Source organism: Vulpes lagopus, chromosome 1, assembly GCF_018345385.1.
Source record: "Vulpes lagopus strain Blue_001 chromosome 1, ASM1834538v1, whole genome shotgun sequence".
NCBI lineage: Eukaryota > Metazoa > Chordata > Mammalia > Carnivora > Canidae > Vulpes > Vulpes lagopus.
This window is the reverse complement of record NC_054824.1, coordinates 141,476,658-141,497,022: the sequence shown is the minus strand read 5'-3', so window position 1 is coordinate 141,497,022 and position 20,365 is coordinate 141,476,658. Positions and strand designations below refer to the sequence as shown.

The 20,365-nt window shown below is 50.5% G+C and overlaps 1 protein-coding gene across 1 annotated transcript in view; it reads right to left on the bottom strand.

The window, feature by feature from the left end:
* Positions 1–7,211: 7,211 nt before the first annotated feature.
* The window catches only part of RNF165 (ring finger protein 165), a 105,697-nt gene continuing 92,543 nt past the window's right edge, over positions 7,212–20,365 (bottom strand). Inside the window, exons 5-8 of the mRNA XM_041753520.1 lie at positions 18,916–19,020; positions 18,492–18,587; positions 14,002–14,108; positions 7,212–13,470 (exon numbers count right to left, since the gene is read on the bottom strand). Coding sequence (XP_041609454.1) covers positions 13,353–13,470; positions 14,002–14,108; positions 18,492–18,587; positions 18,916–19,020 — 426 coding nt within the window. The 3' untranslated portion in view covers positions 7,212–13,352. The remainder of the gene's footprint in view (positions 13,471–14,001; positions 14,109–18,491; positions 18,588–18,915; positions 19,021–20,365) is intronic.

The following is a 20,365-nucleotide window of genomic DNA, read 5'->3' as shown; positions in this document are numbered from 1 at the left end:
TGTGAAAAAGGTAGGTGATTCTTTCCATCATTTATGGAAAACACCTTGCGAGGTGCCCACCAGTGAGTCTAGCCTGTGATGACACAGTGGAGACCCAGAGAACTGAACAGAAGGTGATGAGGGTGGGGGCAGGACCTGGAAAACCCGTGTCCCTGGTGGACTCAGGCTGGGTGAAGAGTGGGGGACACATGGTGAATTAGCACTGTCATCCTCACCCTGGCTCCGCACAGGCAATGTCCACCGAGAACTGGGAGAACAATATAAAGGTGTGGTCTCTGCCCTCAAGAGGATATGACCTTGATGGAGAAGCACCCAGAGAACCACACACACACACACACACACACACACACACACACCCTTCCTGATGAACCATCACAAAGGGACCTGCCATGCACCCTAAGAGTGCCACACAACGCCACATCTGACCTCTGACTTTCCTCCAGAAGCAGAACTGACCGGCAAGGAAGTCTTCCTCTAGGAGGGCACCCTGCACCAGGATTTCCCAGGCCGTGTCAGCTCTTAGCAGGGCTTCGTGGTTGAAGCAAGTTCCAAGAGCTCCCAGAGACCCTTGGAGAAAGGCTGAGGTTACAGGCGCTGTCTCTAAGGCAGCCTGCCCGGGCTTGAGCCCCAGCTCCACCCAGAGAGCTTGGGGGAGCTTGGCCACATGATTCCATCTCCTGGGGTCTCAGCAATTGGAACTGAGTGCCTGCGCTGAAGGGGGGTGTGTGTGTCCATCATGTCAAACAAGCAGGACCCCAGGGAGCTGGGGTGGGGGTGAGGGAGAAGGAATCAGGAAACGGCTTTATTTGCATCTTTTTCTGTGGAACTGGGTCCCCCCATCCCCATCCCCCGCCTCCCTGACACCCCTGTCCCCAGATGGAAACTTAACCAAGCCTTGAAGGTCTACTGAATTCTCTTAGGTCCTAAAAAGGGCCACTACCATTTTAAGTCCCAAAGCTCATCCCAGTTCTGCAATTTAAACGTCAGGCTCCTGTGTAAAGGCCAAAGTCACCCTTAGAATTCATCTTGTCCCATCCCCCAGCTCAGTCCTCTCACAGGAGGACCAGAAGTGAAGGAGGGAGAGCTCGCCTGTGTGTGCATGTGCAAGTGTGTGTGTGCACACGGTGGGGGCATGTGAGCCAGTCCCTCCGCCTCATCCCCACGCTGCACTGTCACTCCTGCTCCTCTTCTTGCTGGCCCCGGTTCTGGTCTTTGGGGAAGGGAGGAAAAGAGGGATGCCTGTCGGGTTCTTAGTCTCTTCAGTCCTCCACTGTCTCCTTTTTAGGACCTAAGACACCTACAAGGGAGACCCTCCAGCAACCTCTGGTCTGACAAACTGGGCTTTCGGGCCTCTCATCGCTGCCACCAGCAGCCAGCCAGCCCAGCCCTCATGCCTACAATTTCTATGGATGGAATAGGACTGTATGCCTTCAAATGAGGTGGACATGCCCTCTCTTCAGGCAGCCCTGGTTTTTTTTGTTGTTGTTGTTTTGTTGTTGTTGTTTGTTTTTTGTTGTATATATATATATATATATATATATATATATATATATATATAATTTTTTTTGAGAGAGAGAATGATCAAGAGAGAGAGAGAGAGAGAGCGCACAAGCAGGGGGAGGAGCAGAAGGAGAGGGAGAAGCAGACTCCCCGCTGGGCAGGGAGCCTGATGTGAAACTCAATCCCAGAAACTCAGAATCATGACCTGAGCTGAAGGCAGATGCTTCATGCACTGAGCCACCCGGGCATCCCCAGGCAACACTGTGAAGTCCCAATCACTAGCACTGAGTAAGACAACAGCCAGAAGGAAGGGGGTTGTCCCAAGCCACCAACAGCAATTTCTGAGTGTCCTGTCCCCAAAGTCATGACCTCGTCCTCAGCCTCTCCATCGTGTCTGAACCTAGAGAAGGACAGTCATCTCCAAGTTGAAAACAGTTTCCGCCATGCCCTCTGGCAAGCCCGGTGAGCCATCCCTCTGAAATGTGGCAGCCGTTGTCCTGCTGACTCAGCCGAAGCTGGTCCAGGGAGAGCCTCCATGACCATCATGCTGCTGAGGGGCCCAACATCAGCCTACTCTTACCCGGGTAGGGCAGGCCTGCTCTGAGGATACCCCATGACCTTAGTCCATTGTCCCATCCTTTACCTGCCCTGCATCCTCTGCTCTCCTACAAAGGACTTGTCAAGACCCAGTGATGGGGTTTGTGGGTAGCTCAGTCAGTTAAGCATCTGCCTTCAGCTCAGGTCATGATCCTGGGGTCATGGGATTGAGCCCTGCATCAGGCTCTCTGCCCAATGGAGAGTCTGCTTCTCCGTCTGCCCCTCCCCCTGCTTGTGCTGTCTCTCTCACTCTCTCAAATAAACAAAATCTTAAAAAAAAAAAAGTCCTGACGAAACTGCTGCCGTGAAGACCCCATAAACAATGGTCACACCTTTGGCCCGACCTGGTTCCCCAAGTTCTTGGGGGCCTGGGCAGCTGCATCTCCAGCAAGTTTCCTACAGCTCCATGAGCAATAGGTTACCCTCCAGCGGTGCCACACTCACCATCCTCCCTGCTGCGCCCTTGTGGAGGCAGTCCTGTCTGTTTGAGGTCTCCTGTCATCCACCAACCCCTCCACCGGGTCACAGGGCCCATGCCAGGCCATCCTCCCTGCTTTGTAGGAATTGGGCTTGAACTAGGCCGTCTGATGCCCTGCACACTGTGGAGGTGGAGGTGGAGGGAGAGCGGAGGGAGAGGTGTGTGGTGGTGGGGAGGGAGATGGGCAGGGAAGAGGGGTGGGGGGCAGCTTGAAGAATTCACCACCTGTCAGGTCCTGCCTCCGCAGCACAAGGGGTATTGGGACCCTGAGCAAGTCCTATCACTTGGGGCCTGCAGGCGTCCTTTCTCCACCAGTTTGTGCTGAAGCTATCAGCAAAGGTGGGGGGCACGGCCTCTGAGGGGGCTGGGGAGGAGGGCTCTCTGCCCTCTCCCAGCTGCTGTTCTCCACCCTAAGGAAGGAGTGAGGGACATCCACACACACTCTGCCTTTCAAGACCTGACCCTTTCTTGTAGGCAATCACAGGAGCCCCCCATCCCCCCTCCGCCACCTCGGAGGGCAGAAGGCAAGGCTGGGATTAGGGTGAAGCAAGAAGCCCAGGGTGTAAAGTGTAAGGGGGGGGTTCAAACTCAGGCCCCCACAAAGGCAGGGCCTTGCCTCCAAGTGAGGCCCCTGGATGCTGCTCCCGGGGCACTTCCTTCGCCTCCCCCCAGTCCAGGCCCCAGGCAGGCAAAGCTCTATAAGCGAGGCCCCCAGCAGCCAGCCATGGGGAGGATGAGCAGGCCCTTCCTCTTGGGAAGGTCCTTCCCAGACCCAGCTCATCTGCTGCCTGCAGAGCCCCGGGTCATCGTGGGGCAGGGGGCAGCAGGCAGGTGGTGCTGGGCGCCGTCCCTCCTCCGGCCAAGACAAAGCCCCTCACTGGGGCTCAGGGTGAAGGAAACAAAGGAAAGAAGGGGCTCTGCACACCCCCCCAGGAACCTCCCTTCCGTTCCTGCCATCCTCGCCACAGCTGCTCCTTCCCTCCCCAGATCCCCCGGGCACCCACTGCTCGCTCTGTGTGGAACTTCTTCCTTATAAGGATGGCTCCTTAAGTGTCAGCGCTTCCTATCCGCTCCATCTTTCCCCTCCTGATTTGGAGACAAGTCTACATTAAAGAATATTTGGAGAGAACCTTAATTGTATTGCTTTCGAGGAGTAACTCCTAACAAAGTACTTCCAAATAAATATCCCCGGGTGGGGGGGGGGTGTCCACATCAAAGGAAAGATCAGACTCATTTGCAGTTAGCACCAGCTATTTACATACAAACTGTTGCACCAAAGTCTAAAAAACACTTCTGCTCTTAAGTAGGTTAAACAAAAACCTTCCAATTTTATTTTCTCAGCTCTTCAGCTGAACAACCTTTTGCTTCCAAGATTTTGATAAAAGTAAACTCGACCCAGTTCAGTTACATGCCTTCTGAATTCTGGTTATGTGGGTCCAACTAGATGAGGTTAGAAGTACGGGGGATGCCCCACGTCCTGAGGAGCCCTGGTGCTGCGTGCGCCTCCTGAATGGGCACCCCCATTTATCCCAGCCCCTTGGTAGAGCATGGCACCAGGCATCAACCACCAGCAGGCCCCCAAATGTCCTGAGCCCTCAAGGGCAAGGGAAGGGGCCTCGGGAACAGGTGGGGGAACCTCAGCTTTGGACAAAGGGAGTAAAGAGCGCCTATGGGAAAGAAAGAAGTCTTGGGCACATAGGCCTGGAGAGTAATGGAGGGAAGAGCCTTTTAGGCCTAAGTTTAATGGGAGGAGTTTGGATGGGGACCCCCAGATGGTGGAGGAGGAGGTATTGCCTGTGAGCTGGAGGGAAGAGGAGTTCTGTAACTTCTGGCCTACAGACCTCAATGTGGCTTTTCTTCTAGAATCTCCAATGGAACGAGGAAAGCCAGTTACAGAGTGGTGATTCCAGAAGTCTTGGTTTTGGGGTCTCAGCTTCCAGCCCTCCTACTGGCTAAGCCATTGCTGGTGGCTGACCATGGCTGGGTGGCCAGAGGGGAAGAGTAGACATTGACAGGGCCTGGAATAATCTAAGAAAAGGAAGGAGAGGGGACAACTAGAGGACCAAGGAGAAAGACTATGGAAGGCAGGGATTTTTTTTTTTTTTTTTTTTTTTTTTGCTTTTAAACCATCATCATCATCATCACCACCACCATACAGCTAATATTTATATAGCACATAGCAGATACCAGACACATATTAGCTCATTAAACCCTCATAAAAACGTATGCGGCAGATGTTATCATGATCCCATCTTATAGATGAAGAAACTGAAGCACAGAGAATTTGAGTAACTTGCCCCACATCACACAGCTAACAGATGGCACAGGAAACCCAAGAACAGGGCTTGCCACAGTAGGAACCCCGGGTGGAAGCCGGATACATAAGGTAAACAGATGAAAGAACAGCTGCTCTGGCTGGTTTTGGGGATAACTGAGGGGTTCAGCGCATGCAGGGCAAATGTGGGGAAGCAGCATTATTTGCTGGGCTTAAAGCTGCCGAGTAGGGAGCGCCTTTGAGGGCAAGGGGAGCAGGAAAAGAGAACATGGGGGCCAGAAAACTCTCTGGTGTCCTACTTCCTGGGAGCGGTGGGGGGTTCCCCCTAAGGAACGGGGTGCCCTGAGGAGAAGCAGGAGGCGGGAAGGGAGAGGTCTCAGTGCAGGTGCTATGTGTGTGCTGGCTGCAGGTCAGGGGGTAGAGAAAGAGGGCACCAGCTGGGAGGCAGCCAACACCCTGGGGGGAGGCGAGGATACCAGGATATCGTGGGGCCCCCAGATTAAACATCACCGGGATATGCCTGTAAGAGTTTCCAAAGGAGATTAGAATTTGACTCAGAAAGTAGAGGGGCCTCCCTCATGGGGTGGGGCTCAACCGATGCCTCGAGGGCCCCAGAGGAACGAAGACCAGGCAAAGGGAGACTTCATCCCTTTCCTGTCTACCTGCTGGAGCTGGACCTGGATCTTCCCTGCCCCCGCCTGGATTCTCACCCTCGACTCTGCTGGTTCTCAGGCCTCGGGACTCAGGCTGGAACTTGAGCCCACAGGCAGTAGGTGCTGGGACTCGGTCCCCACAATCACAAGAGCGAATTCTCAATAGATCTCCTTCCTACTGGTCTGTTTCTCTGGAGAACCCCAACTAATACAGAGACTCTTTCTTAACACCCTAGGGCAACTTGCCGGTGACTGGGGGTCGCGGGCCTCACAGAGTGTGAACCTAGATGCTCTGAGAAACCTCTTTCCTCCCAGCACCGCCTCAGAAGGGCGGGGGGAAGGGGCATCGAGGTGGAGAGGATTAGGAAGGGTGTACATTGGCCTCTTACTGGGGGGAGCACGAAATCCTCAGAAAGAGAACTTCTGCCTCAGCCCCAGCCCCAGCTCCCAGACCGTACCCCACAGCTGGCCCAGGCCTGTCCTCCCAAGGTCACTTCCACTGAGGGTATAAACAGACACCAACAAGGCAGAGGTATTGGAGGGACACAGGGCCTGTAAATAGAAACCTGTGGAATTCGAAAGCTGGAAGGAACCTAGATCACCATCCCCATATTTAGGGTGTGCAAGAGCAAGGAAGGGAAGCATCTCTCGGCTGTCTGCCAGCCGAGTCCTGGTAAGTGGTGGGGCCAGCCTCAAACTGGTTCCTGGGTCAGGACACCGACAGAAATATGTGGAAGGCTCTACAGACAGCACTTTGCATCATCTCGCTTGCATGGCACTGAGGGCTTTGAACCTTCATTAACCTAATGTAAACTCGGGATCTGAGTTAATAATAATGTCTCAATACTGGCTCATGGCAGCATCAAATGAACGCCACTAAGGAGAGATGCTACTAACGGGGGGATCTCAGAGAGAGTGGGGAACTCTGTACTTTCTGCTCAGGGTTCTTTAATCCCAAAACTGCTCTAGAAAGTGAAGTTTCTTATTTAAAAAGAAAAGCCTTATTAATAGGGGTTCTGTTTTCAGGCCGTGAAAGGAAGTCAACTTTCATGTTGGCAAATTGAACACCAATAAAAAATAAATTTATATATAAAAAAAAAAGGAAGTCAACTTACAGTTCACAGATCCACATGTTAGAGGACACAGCGTATCTGAGTTTGGGTCCTTACAAAGGAATAAGAAATCCATGCCTACCATTGGAAAGCAAACCTCTGCTCTTACAGAGAAGGTGAGGAGCCTCTCTTGTTCAAAACACGAGAGGCTATATTTGAAAATTGATCAAAAATGAGAACTTTCCCCTTTAGGATTCATAGGCTGAAGGTTAGGAAACAGGTGCATTAGATTCACCGCAGTGAACAGATTTTTTTGAGAGATAAAGGAGGTAAAAAAAAAAAAAAAGAATGAGAGATAAGAGATGGGAAGGAGGGAGGAAGGAGGAGGGCAGGGGAAGGAGGGAAACAGGTGAGTGACAGGGACAGTGAGGAAGAGGGATGGGAAAAAAGGTGAATGATATCACCTGGTTTCTTAGAAAAAGACAGGTCTATGAGAGGCTTTCCCCAGCAGTGCCCTGGGTCGGCATGGAAAGAAGCACCCTGCACAAGTGAGGTGTAGTTAGCAATGCAGTTCATTTTTATTAGTTATAAATAAAGTACAAAAAATCCACCAAAAGTGAATCTAAGCATTTACACAATTCCTAATGTCTCCGCCTTTTCATTGATGCACTATTGCTTTAATATTCATAATAAATATTCTTCTAGCTTTCTGCTATAAAATAGTCTATGTAGCAAAATGTTGCACAGCACAACAGAACAGAACAGCAGGAGGATTACAAAAAAGGACAATCAACACTGAGGATAATCCTTTCACTTACCAGGGGCAACCAAATTCCCCCAGCGGGCCTGGTGTGGCTGGCTCCAGAGCTGAGAGAGAGCCACCTCCAAGGCCAGGGCGGGGCTGGGGAAAGGGAAGGGTGGGGGAGGAGGGGCGGGGGCACAGGCCAGCCAGGGCCAAGGGCCCCTTCCCACTCTGACCCCGAAGAGCAGCATAAGGCATGTCTGTCCGGGAGCCCTGCCAAGGGGGCAGACAGGCGGCAGTGTCTGCCGGGGCCCTGCAGTGTGTGTGTTGGGGGGGTCCAGCACCCCAGGGGGCCACCCCACAAGCCATCTCCAAGGAAAGCAGGAGAACAAGACTCCAGGGCAGAGGCAGAAAGAGAAGCTGAGTGGGCAGCAGGTAGGAAGCCCAGGGAACAGGACCCATAGTCCGACCAGAGCAAAGCTGGGGCTTAGGGACCCTGTGAGGCCCGGCCACTTCCTGCAAGCCCGGGCCAGCAGCATGGAGAGTCTGGGCCTCCGCCTCCTCCCCCATCAGCACCATCCCGGGAGCCTCACGTGGAGGATGGACTTCTCCACCAGGCAAAGGCAGTGATGTCAAGAGGCAAGAGGGAAGGATAAGCAGGAAAGGAAGGGAGGGGGCACGGGAGGGATTGGCAAACATGCAGAGGGCCCAGGACTGGTCCTCCCTGTCCTGGCCAGGGTCATAGCAGACTCAGAGGCCTCCCCTGGAGGCATGGATCTTTTCTCTCTCTCTCTCTCTCTCTCTCTCTCTCTCTCTCTCTCGTTTGGCTCAAAGGCATCCGGGATCATGGCACTACCAGCCTCTGAGGCCACTGCTTTCCCAAACCCTTCCCTAGCACTCCTTCCCAGGAATGAGGAGACTGGAGGGCCCTGTCCACCCCCCCACCCCCAGCAGCCCCACCTGCCCACAGATGCCCCTAGCAGAGGAGGGAGGGGATACTAGGAGGTCAGACCACCAATCCCAAATCTGTGTCCCAGGGCTCTGCTCAACACCAAAGGTTCCAAGAGAGGACAGGATGGAGTGCCAATCCCAAACACCACACTGTGGGGCTGATATCCTGTCTGCCCCAACCCCACAGCTACCAACACATGGATTTCAACTCGCTCTGCAGAGGCCCACCAAGCCTGTGAGGGCACAGGTCCCGCGTCTGGGCTGTGTCAGCCTAACCTGCCTCCCTGTGTCCCGCAAGATGCTCTCCTTCTCTCCACCCCTCCATCCTTTCTCCTCCCCTGACTTCTGCCCTGAGAGGGGAGACAGTGCACTGTGTGGTGCCCCCCCTTCTGTGTCAATCTTTCTGGATCTGAGAGACCCTAGACATGCTCCCCTTCACCCTCCTCAGCCCTGCTCAGAAGGCTGAGACTCAGGGAGGCCAAGTGACTTGTTCAAGGTCAAAGGGACCTTTGCAATAGGGCTGGGCTGAGAACCTGAGCCTCCTGATCCCCCAGTCCAGGGCTTTTACTAATAAATCAGGCTTTTTGGCTTTCAGATGCTCCTGCTGGTAATGTCTGAGGGGCCTAGTTCTGGAATCAGAGAGATTTGAGCCCAGGTGGAAAGAGTGATCCCCAGTGTCCCCCCCCACCCCCCCCCCCCCACATTGCTAGGAGGATGGAGACAGCGTGGGCTGAGGTCGCAGGAAGGGTAAGGGAAGAAAGAAAAACAGTTGAATGATGGGGGGGTTGGGGAGGGGGCCAGGGTAGCAAGTGAAAGGATTAGCCCAGTCTGCTGACAAGTGCAAATTATATTTATATATGTGCTAAATACAGTCACTATATTGGAGTTTTTTTCACTAGGTCACAGCATACAGAATCAAAGGTTTGCATTTCGTATGGAATGTATCCAAAGAGGCCAGCACCACAGTAGGACAGCTTGCAATCACACACCCTGATAGTTTGGACGAAATAAAGTTCGCGGAATTTTATTTAAATTTTTTTTTGTATTCATAGTTGGTTTGTCATCGTACCAATGCATGCAAAGCATTCCACTCCCAGAAACAACGCCAAAATGAGGTAATAGGAGTAATAAAAAAAATTAGTATCCTTTCTAAATAAATAAATTATAATTAAAAATGCAAAACAACTATAAAAATAATTAAATAAGAACCCACGATATCTACAAGTTAGTCATAAATTATGATTGTTAAATATAAGGCATTTAAACTCACAAAACCCTGTAAACTAGCAACGTGCCATGTTTTTTGTTTTTTGTGTTTTTTTTTTTTTCATTTTTGTTTTTCTATCAGCTGAAATCGCTCTAGCATTTGCTCTACGCGCAGGAGATGAAACACGACAGGGGGACCTGACAGACGTTGCTACAGCCCCACGCGGGGAGTGTTTGTCCCGCCAGCAGGCGGGTGGGGGGGTGGGGGGAGTATTTGAGGGATTTCTTCAGGAAAAGAAAAAATGAGAGAAAGAAAGATCTGGTGCTTTTTTTTTTTCACCATTGAAAAACTGTGCTTGTTCATTAGGCGTAAAGAGTTGAGAATACTTGCAGGGAGGCTGGGGACATTTGCAGAAGAGGAGCTTGAGTCCTGCCATGGTTCTTGGCCAGGGCCAGAGGGCCCAGGGGGCGCCAGGTGGGGGGGCGTCCCAGCTAGTGGAGGAGCCCCCCACCCACACCCCTACCCGGGCAGGCCGCCTGTGGCCTGTGGCGTTGGTTTCATGGGTTGGCGTCCTTGGCGACCCGCTGTGGCCAGGGCTGGGCAGGCCCAACTTGAATCCTGGGGTGGCTCTCGCCCCAGAAGGCACTCATGCGTCTCAGTCAAGAAAGGGTCTGAGTCCCTTGAGTTGAGCAGTAGGAGCACTCCCGGGGTTGGGGGGGGGGGTCTCTCCTCCCGGAGGTGGTGGGTACAAGGTGCTGAGGCCTGAGCCTGCCTCTTTTTCTTCTTCTTCCCAGGCTCCCCGATGAGGGAGAGGGGGGCTTCGGGGGAGCAGAAGCACAGACCCCTCTCCCGTGTTCTCACCCAGAGAGCTGTCCAGCTGGGGGCCTGGAGCTGGCGGGAGCCTGAGTCCGCGTCCCCTCCTGCACCCACCTGCAGGGTACGAGGGCCCCCAGCGAGGTGGGGAGGGGAGGGGGCTTCAGGATGCACCCCCAAAGTCAGCGATCCCCGCCCCAGTCAGAGCCTTGGGTTAGCCTAGGCCCCCAGAGCCTGCCCAGAGCGAGGCGGGGGGCAGGGGCTGCAGCCCACACTCAGCCTCCTGCCAGTGTCACCCCCAGAGTAGTTTCCCGGCTCTCAGCAGGCGGCCCTACCGCTGGAAAGATGCGTCGATGTCAGGAAGGATCAGAGGATCGGGTGCTGGAAGGAGACTTGGCAAGCATCTAGTCCAACCGCCTTGCATCACAGCTGGGGAAACTGAGGCCCAGCAGTGGGGCATGCTTTGTCATTGGACCCGGACCCCAGCTCACGCACCACCTGGCTCGGCGCAGACTCCCTCTCCCCGCGAGCCTTCTGAACCAGCCTCAGAGAGCACGAGAGCCCCAGTCCCAGATGGGAGCGACCTTCCCGAGCCACCCTGGCTGCCTCCAGGGTACAGCAGGCTGGGGACAATTTCCAGCTTCCCGTGGCTGCTAGTCAATAGCTCTCCCCAAAATCCTGACTTGGAAGCACTTTCTATACACGTGGGGTCTCCGGCCTTTAGCCCTGGAGACAGTCCGCAGGCTGGAACCACCGAACTGGACTGGGTAACGCGCATCGCTGTTAACCCTGTGTCAGCTAGTCATCATTTTTGTGCTATTTTATGCATCTTGGCTCCTCGGCTAAAAAGCCTAAGCTCCTCAAGGCAGGGTATTGTCCTCTCTCCCAGCACTAAACAGGCACTCAGGAAAGATTTTCTAGAACACCAGAGTATTGGTGCTGGGAGAGGCCTCAGGCTGCGTCAGATCCTCGAGTAACCCTCCCACCAGAAGCCAGCCACATCCCCCATTCTGTGCCTGCAGGTGTCCAGAAGAGCCATGCCTCCACCTGACAGCTCTGGTTGTGCTAGAAGGTTCTACCTCAATCCAAAATCTACTTCTTGGGCATTTTTACCCATTGATGCTGGATGTACCCTTTGTAGCCGCAATGCAGACTCAGATTTCCTTGACCTTACAGGATTTCCTCATGTATGGGTGGAATATCTTGTCCTCCTTAGTCTTCTCTTACTGATGTGAGGGCATTGAGACTGGGGCGGGGGTGGGAGGGGTGGGCAAAGGGAGGCTTTGAGGGCAGTGCAAATAAGGGAGCAGGGAGGGGCAAAGGAAAGGAGCGGAATTCCAGTGGGCTGGAGTGTTCCACCTATGGGTGAGGACTACGGGGTTGGGGTTGGAATTTCATGGATTTTTCCCATCTCCATTCTTCTGTCCTCCCATCTCCCTGCTCCCTTTGAGGTTCACAAAAATTGCGGGGGTCGTGCGGAAAGACACATTGTGTGCTGTCACTTGGAACTCCCAGGTCCCTCTTTCCCACCATCCCCATCCCTAAACCCCAAAGGTGGTTCCCAGGAGGGAGCATGAATTTGTTGGGTGGATAGTGTCAATCCTCACAACATCTGGGTGAGGTAGAAGGGGGAATGGGGGTGCACTGTCGTTAGTCTCCCCTCTAAGGAGAAGGAAAATGAGGCACAGAGAGGAAAAAGGGACTTGCCCAAGGTTATCAAAGAGTCAGAGAAAGAGCCAGAGACTAGGGACACAGGGCCTTCCCAAACCCAGCCAACACAGTCTCAGGACACGGGGCCATCTTTGGGGGACTCCATCAGGATTGGAGACATCCCAAAGGGAGCTGAGGGCCCTCCTTCAGGTCCATGGTGTTTGACCTCACCCCCAAGTGCTAGCCAAGAGCACTTTAGCCGAGACCGAGTGTCTACCACCTATGCTATCATATCTTCATCATCTAGTTAATTTTTTGCATAGGGAGGCAGTGACCAAATTGCCTCTTTGTGATGGGGCATACGCACAGGTGAAAGGAAGAGGTGGCATGAGCAGGGACACCCTGGCTCTGAGGAAAATGGGTGAGCAACTCGAGCTGAAGGCTGGCCTCTCCCGAATCCCATGTGAAACCGGGGGACATGGCTGGAACTAGGGAGATGGGTCCCAGAACTGGGGAGCCCTCCTTAGAGACAGACTCTCCCCTGCTCCTACTCAAACTCAGCTTTCCTCACCCTGGCTGAACCCCCTCAGGGGCCCATCTAAGCCTACCCCCCATCTGCTCCTTTCCCGGTCCTCCCCTTCCCCAGATGCTCCCCCTTCCACACTCCACGCGCTGTAAACATGAGAAAAACAAAAGCAAAGGAAAAAACAAAACCAAAAACAAAACAAGAACCACCCCCGCCCCCACCTCCCAACCTGGGTGAAAAAAAAAATCATCCTTTTTTCACCAGAAACAGGATTTGGCTTTTTTTTTTTTTCACCTTGGATTCCTTTTTCCTTGTTTCTTGTAAAGACGGGAAGATTTGGGCTGTCGTTGGCTGGTTCAGTCAGGCACCAAAACAAGGAACTCAATGAGAAATATTTGGTGCGAATTCGTAATAGCGACATGTCCACCACAAGATGACTAGAGCACCACACACAACATTTTTCTTAAGCTAACATGCTCCGGCTGCCATCCACAGAAATAGCTAGAGACCCCTACATGGTTTCTACGTGGTCGAGAGGTATATATACAATCCTTCAAAGGACAGGATTGAGGGGCCTGTCTATCAGCTAGGGCCTTCCAGGTCACATCCAGATTCTCAGCAGCGTGGGCCCCCCTTCCCACCCCTGCTCCGGGCACGGCCAGCTCCCTCCCGCTCCCTCCCGCACAGCGAGGTGGATGGGGCAGTCACCATTCTGGCTAGTGGGGGGGCCTCCCCCCACCCCTCCTTTCCCTCAGACGCTGATACCGCCAACTCCTCTTTCCACAAAATGTGCTTGCAGGCTTTTCCTCTACATCAAATGGCTCAGAAGGCAAAGTTTGGCTGCAAGGGCTATGGCCGTGGGGGGACCTGGTGAAGGAAGATGGGGCGTCCACTGGCTAATTCCTCCCTCAGCTGTCGGCTCCCAGTTGTGTCTCAATGTCCACTCGGCAGATAGGACATTTCTTGCTCATGGCGAGCCACTGGTCCACACACAGTTGGTGGAAGAGATGCATACAGGGGAGGCGCCTGGAAGAGAAGGGAAGGTCAGGGGACTGGTAGGAAGGGAGGGGTCTGGGGCAGGGCCAGGGGTGAGGCCATACAGGCTACGGCAGGTGGGGGGACCCACCATGACACCCCTGGGTGGCAGGTCAAAGAGGAGTTTGGGGGCCCTGTCCCTGAGTGTGAGGCTGTGGCTGGGATGGGAAGTCACAACAGGAAGGAGCACCCCACGGCCCTCCTCCTCCATGAAACCCCTTCAGACCAGCCTGAAACAAAGCCATGACTTTGTCTTACACCCACCCAGGCCAAATAGCACTGTGTTCTCTTATGCTTTGTGTCCACTAGTCCAAACCAATAAGCATCGCACATCTAGAACATTCCACCCCCCACCTTCCTAGAACCACCACATAGCACACGATGGCACACTTAGCACAAACACACACAAGAGAACAAGCACCGTACCCCTGACATACAGCATGTGAGTGGTCACTAATACTTGCAGGGGCGGCTGGGGATGGGTGGAGGGGGAGAGAGAGGGACCAGAGGTTGGTCTCCTACCTCACATCTTCTCCGTCTTCCAGCATAGACAGACAAATTGTGCATTTCTCATCTGTGTCTGACTCCTCCCCCTCTTCTTTCTTGCCCTTGCCATCCTGGGGTCTTCGCTATGAGAAGCAGAGGAGGAGCATTAGTTACCTGGAGCACTCACCTGGTGACCGCTGTCTTTCAACCATAGACTTCCCCTCCCTTATCTGTGAGGCAGTATCCTTCTAAGTTCTTAAGGAATCCCCAGACTTGGGTGGTCACCCAAGATCCTTCTCCCAGCCTCCTCCTCAACTCTTCCTCCTTGCCTCAGGATACAGCTGTGGTATCCTGGCAGACATACGACATAAAGTTCGGAAAGGAACCAGGTGCTTAATGAATCGAGCCATAGCAAAACTATGGCTTGTGCATAAATGGCTTCCCCTTCTGATTTCTCTCATACTGTCCATTCCTCCTTACATCCTTTCCAGCCTAGATCCCTGCCTCCAGGCTTCTCCCTCCACATTCAGGTCCAGCATGTTTCATCCATCCATCCACTTACCCATTTACTCATCCACCCACCTATCCACTCACTCACCCTCCATCCACCCAATGTCTCACCCATCCACCCATCTACCATTGCATCCATCCATCCATCCATCCATCCATATACATCCACCCAACCACCCATCCATCCACTCACTCACTCAACCATTTACCCACTCCGCCTCCAACCACCCAACCTTCTATCCATCTATCTGTCTACCCTTCCATTCGTCCATCCTTTCTTTCTTCCTTACCTCTTTCCTTTCTCTCTTTCATTCAACTAAGGTCTACTCATTTATTCATTCATTACTAGATGAAGGAAAAATTCCTCAACTCCTATAATTTGTATCATTCTGTAATTTTATATATTGTTAGATCTCTTCCTATCCAGCAAAGTCCTTTAAGATAGGCACTGGCTCCAACATGAGTTTGGACATCATGCAGCCTCTGTTTATACTTGTTGACTTTAGTTGAACTGTTTTAAATCCTATGCTAATTATTTGAAAATAGTTAACCGCTATTTAGAAAGTTCCAAGTTCTTAGACGTTGTGGACCATGGCTCACCCTTCCTTGGGTACTCTTCCACACTTGGCCAAGCAGAAGGTACATCATCTGTGCTTATGTGCTTAAAAAATATTCTAGGGAGGAAGGAATCTAATCAGTGAATGAGATCAGCCCATCTTTCTTGTTCCCATCTCCATGCTGTGCAGTAAAAAAACCTGATAATATCCATGGGCAGAAAACTAGCCCTTCAGTCCCCACTCCAGAGAGAAGCAGACTTGAGGTCATTTTGCCAAGAGAAAAATCTAAAGAGTCACAAGATTTAAAAACAAGTGAACAAACAAAAAAACACCCACAGAATGACTATGACCTTGGGGCCAGGCCTAGATGCTAGGTTCAGTCCCTGGCACTGAGCTCTGGGGTTCCTTAGTCTGATGTGATCTCTAGAGAACTGTAGCCTCACTGGAACATAGAAGAAAATTGATACTCTGCTCTCAGCTTCCGTGAGCCCTATACACTCCAGTTGCAAACCATGTGATCTGATCTCCACCGCAGTAAGTGTTCCCTTGTCTAGAAACCAGAAAATCAGAATTACATCCATAGCCTCATATAATCATCATGGCTTTTGAGTATAAATGGAGTCATGAACGTCTAACAGCCCAGCTGTGTTTCTGGGAGGAGTGGTCTTTCTTCTATTGGTCCTTCAAGAAAAGGGATGTTCTATAAAAGATACTAATAAGAATCACTATTTGCCTATTTTCTATTGTTTTTTTCCCACCATTATTCATTATTTCCCTTTTATAGTTAATGATTTCAACTGAATAGTCTTACCTTGTTTCACTATGACTACTCTGTATTTCTTTTTTTTAAGATTTATTTATTGGAGAGAGAGAGTGAGTGCAGGGGGAGGGGCAGAGGGAGAGAGTCTTAAGCAGACACCATGCTGAGCAGAGAGCCCAACTCAGGGCTCCATCTTAGGACCCTGAGGTCACAACCTGAGCCAAAACCAAGAGTCAGATGCTTAACCAACTGTGCCACCCAGGTGCGTCTCATCTACATTTCTTTAATAATTGTCTCTTTTCTTTTTTCTTTTTTTTAAAGATTTTTATTCATTTATTCATGAGAGACAGAGAGAGGCAGAGATATAGGCAGAGGGAGAAGCAGGCTCCCTGCGGGGAACCTGATGTGAGACTTGATCCTGGGACCCCGGGATTATAACAGGAGCCAAAGGCAGACATTCAACCACTGAGCCACCCAGGTGCCCCAATTATTGTATCTTTTCAAATATTATACTATTTCCTCTTTTGTATTTTTAATCTTTTAGGTCTTCTGGGTTTTGTCTTCTCATTATCTGTGTAACTTTTAACAGTGACTCTTCTCAGCATTTATTTCATATTTATTTTAACCTCTTCCGCCTGTACCTTTTTGTCCTTCACATTTCTTTTCACGTCATTGTTATTGGTTTTCACTTTGTCTGTTGTTTTCATATCTTTGCCTAATTCTTATTTTTTGTATTTGTCTACGTGACTATATTTCTTTTAGATTTTTTATTCTTTTATCATCACTATTGTAAAATAAGTGAGCCCTATTTCAAGGTGAGAGCGGTTCACCATTCCTGACCACTCACCAGATATGAGGCACTGTGCTAAACTGTATATGCATTGTCCCTCTGAATCCCTGGAGCACCCCTTATGGTTGCTACTAATACATCATTCCTATTTTCCATTAAAAGGGGCAGGGGAGGGTTCAGAAAAGCCAAGTAAATTGTCCAGAGCTACAATGCTATCAGTGGTGGTTATAGACTGAATGTCTGTGCTTCCCACTCCCAAATTCATATGTTAACGCCCTAACCCCCAATGTGATGGTATCAGGAGATGGGGCCTCTGGTAGCTAATTAGATTTGGATGAGGTCAGAGCCCATATGATGAGTGTCCCTGTAAAAAGAGGAAAAGACACCAGAGCTTCCTCTCTCTGTCATGTGAAGACACGGCAAGAATGGAGCCCTCTGTAAATCAGAAAGAGAGCTCTCACCAAGAACTAAATCTGCCAGTGCCTTGATCTTGGCCTTCTTAGCCTTGAGAACTGTGAGAAATAAATGTCTGCAGTTTAATCCACCCAGCTAATGGTATTTTGTTATGGCAGCCCAAATAAAGACAGTAGTAAGACTGAAATTAAAAACTGGCCCTGACTCCAACACCTAGTGATCACAACCATTGTGCCCCATTGCCTCATGAGGCAGTGAAGATGGGCTCTGGCTTGAGCATTTCTCACTCCAAGTTTCTCAGCACTTGTCAAGCTTTTAATTCTTAAATTAAAAAAAAAATTGTGTTCATAGCAGAATTTATTTTGCAGAGCAATTTTAAGTTTACATTATAATTGAGCAGAAAATACAGCCCATTCTCATATCCCTCCCCCCTCTCAAAACACACACACACACACACACACACACACACACACACACACACACACAGTTTGACCTATTATTAACATCTTGTGTTAGTGAGATCCATTTGTTACAATTGATGACCAATAGTGATATACTGTTATTAACTGAAGAACTTTAGTTTACATTAGGGTTCATTCCTTGTGTTGTAGTGTCCTATAGGTTTTGACAAATGTACAAGGTCATGTGTCCACCATTACAGTGGCATTCAACAATTCCACTAAAAATACCCTGTGATCTCCCCATTCACTCATCTATACCTCCCCCAAAGCCCCTGGCAACAAGGGATCTTTTAACTGTCTAGTTTTACCTTTTCCAGAATGCTATATAGTTGGAATCATACAGTATGCAGCCTTCTCAGGTTGACTTCTTTCTCTTAGGTAACATGCATTTAAGGTTCCCTCATGTCTTTCCATGGCTTAATAGCCTATTTAAGAAAATATTGGAATAATATTCCATTGTATGGATGTAACACTGTTTGTTTAGCTACTCACTTATTCAAGGACATCTTGGTCGCTTGCAAATTTTTTATTTATTTGAATCTTAAAATGTTTTAAAAATCAGATTCCTGGGTTCTAAGCCTACTCCACCTTACTGAGCAACAACCCTGGAGAGTTTACCTCTATAGGCCTAGGGTGGAGCCCTGAGCATATGGCTTTAAAAGCTCCCCACGTGATCCTGATGCTCAGTGAGGATTGAAAACCCTTGCCTTAGTTCTCCATTTGTCCACACACAGGATTGGACTTGGACATCTTTTCTAAGATATATCTTAGTCTTCATGGCAGATGCTCCCTTTGCCCACCTCCTTCAGATAGGAGCATTCGCATACCTGTACACCTACCGAACACTACCCACTCACCAGCCCATGTGTACACTCACACCCAGCCCTCCTCTTTTGTGATGAGAAGCACTCCCATCTCCCCTCCTGGTCACACCTGACAGAGACAAGGGATAAGACTGTGGGAAAGCAGCACAGCTTCAGAGCATCTAAACCACAACCCCTCAACTACACAGGCTGAACTGCTAGCAGACTCACCTTCTTGTATTTGTGGGGGAAGGTGAATCTCTCGATGGTGTTCTGTACAGCTCCCCGAGTCACATTTCCCAATCTGTCCTCAAGCTGCAGCAGCTCCTGCAAAGAGAAAAATGTGGACATGTACACTCTACATGCAAACCACTCATACACACACACATACACACACATGCACACACAGGATGGGGGGGAGGGACACTGAGAGACGGTTAGCAGGAAGCATCCACATAGCCATCAGGAAGAACTTCTCTGGTACTGAAAGACCCCAACATTTTTACTCGCTCTCTCCTTTTCTCTCTCTTACTCTCAACCCTGAAGCTCCCCACAACCTCATCTGCCCTACCCACCAGAAGGAGAAAGGGAGAAGGGACGATGTACAATAACTGTGTCTCCACCAGCTGGAGCTGGACAGAGGGGCAAGGCGTACCTCGTAGCTCTCCCGCACTGCAGAGGTGTGTCTGCTGGGGTTCAGTCCCTGGAGAGCAAGGAAGTGAAGCTGAGGGTATGGGTAGTTTCGGATTTCATGGACGACCTGTTGGGGAGAAAATGCCTCAGATAGGATTCCAGGCTGCATGAGCCCAGCATCCAGCTCCTCCCCCATAACCACCAATCTGTACATCCCCCGAGATTCTTCAGGCAGAAGTACTATCTTTCCTGCTCTTACATCCCCTGTCCTCATCCAGAACCAAGCCTGTGCCAGACTAGCCCCAGAAAAAATAGCAAAATCAATAAAGTAAATATAAATTAGTAAATACATATACTATGTCCTTATATAATTAGTAAGATGACTAAGCTGATTGGGCATTTATTTCAAGGCAGGCACAGTCTGGGCACATCACACGATTAACTAATTGAATGATCTCATCTGATCTCGAATGTGGGTACAATTACTAGCCCCATTTCACTGGTAGGGGAAATGAGATACAAGTAGATCAAGTAAGGACCTGAGTTATGCAACCAAGTGGTAAAACCACGACCTCAAACCCAGGCAGTTGAGTGACCACAGGCCACTTCCTTCCTTTCTGCTCTGTACTGTCTCAGACGGTGCCTCAGACAGTAGAGTGTGGGCCGGATCCTGTCTAGGAGGGGCAAGTGAGAGCACAAAATCTAAGCACCAATGACTCTGTAATCAAGGTAAATAATATTTTAGCATAATAGACCCAATAATTGAGATAGGTAATGTTTTAATACAGTATTTTTTTTTAAAAATCAAAATTAATGCGAAAAGTCCATAATGAACAAAATATCCAAATTTTAAATGAAGACTGGTTCTGCCTCTGTACTGGCATGGCCCTGCCCCACTGATCTTGCCTTAGCCCTGGCTTTGAGTCAGAGGGGCCGGATTTCCATCATAGCTCCTCCACCTACTTACTGCATAGCACCTGTTACTTCACCTCTCTATGCCTCAGTTTGCCCATCTGTAAAACAAGGGTAATACCCTGTTTTGTGTAAGGTTGTGGGGAAATTCATGTGAAGTACTTAGGACAGTGCCTGCCATACATTAAGTGCTCAATAAATGTTAGCTTTTTCTTAAAGAGACGGTGCTTCATAACACCAACCATAGACCTTTAGAGCTGACCAGGTCTTCAGAGATTACTCATCTAAACCTCTCATTGTACAAAAAAAGGAGACTGAGGAACGGGATGGCTAATGGCAGAGACAAGGGCTGGAAGGGGGGAAGTGCACTGTAGGGGCAGCAACACCCACAAACTGTCTGGAGACAAGATTTTGCAATTGGTCCTTTGCTGCTTCAATGGCGTGTCTTCACCTTTGCTCCACGTAGCTTGCAATGCCAGGGAGCCAACCTGCCCCCTTCTGCAATCCAAGCGACCTGCAGTGACAAGAACCAGCCCCCTCCCTGCAGAGAGCAGAACTGG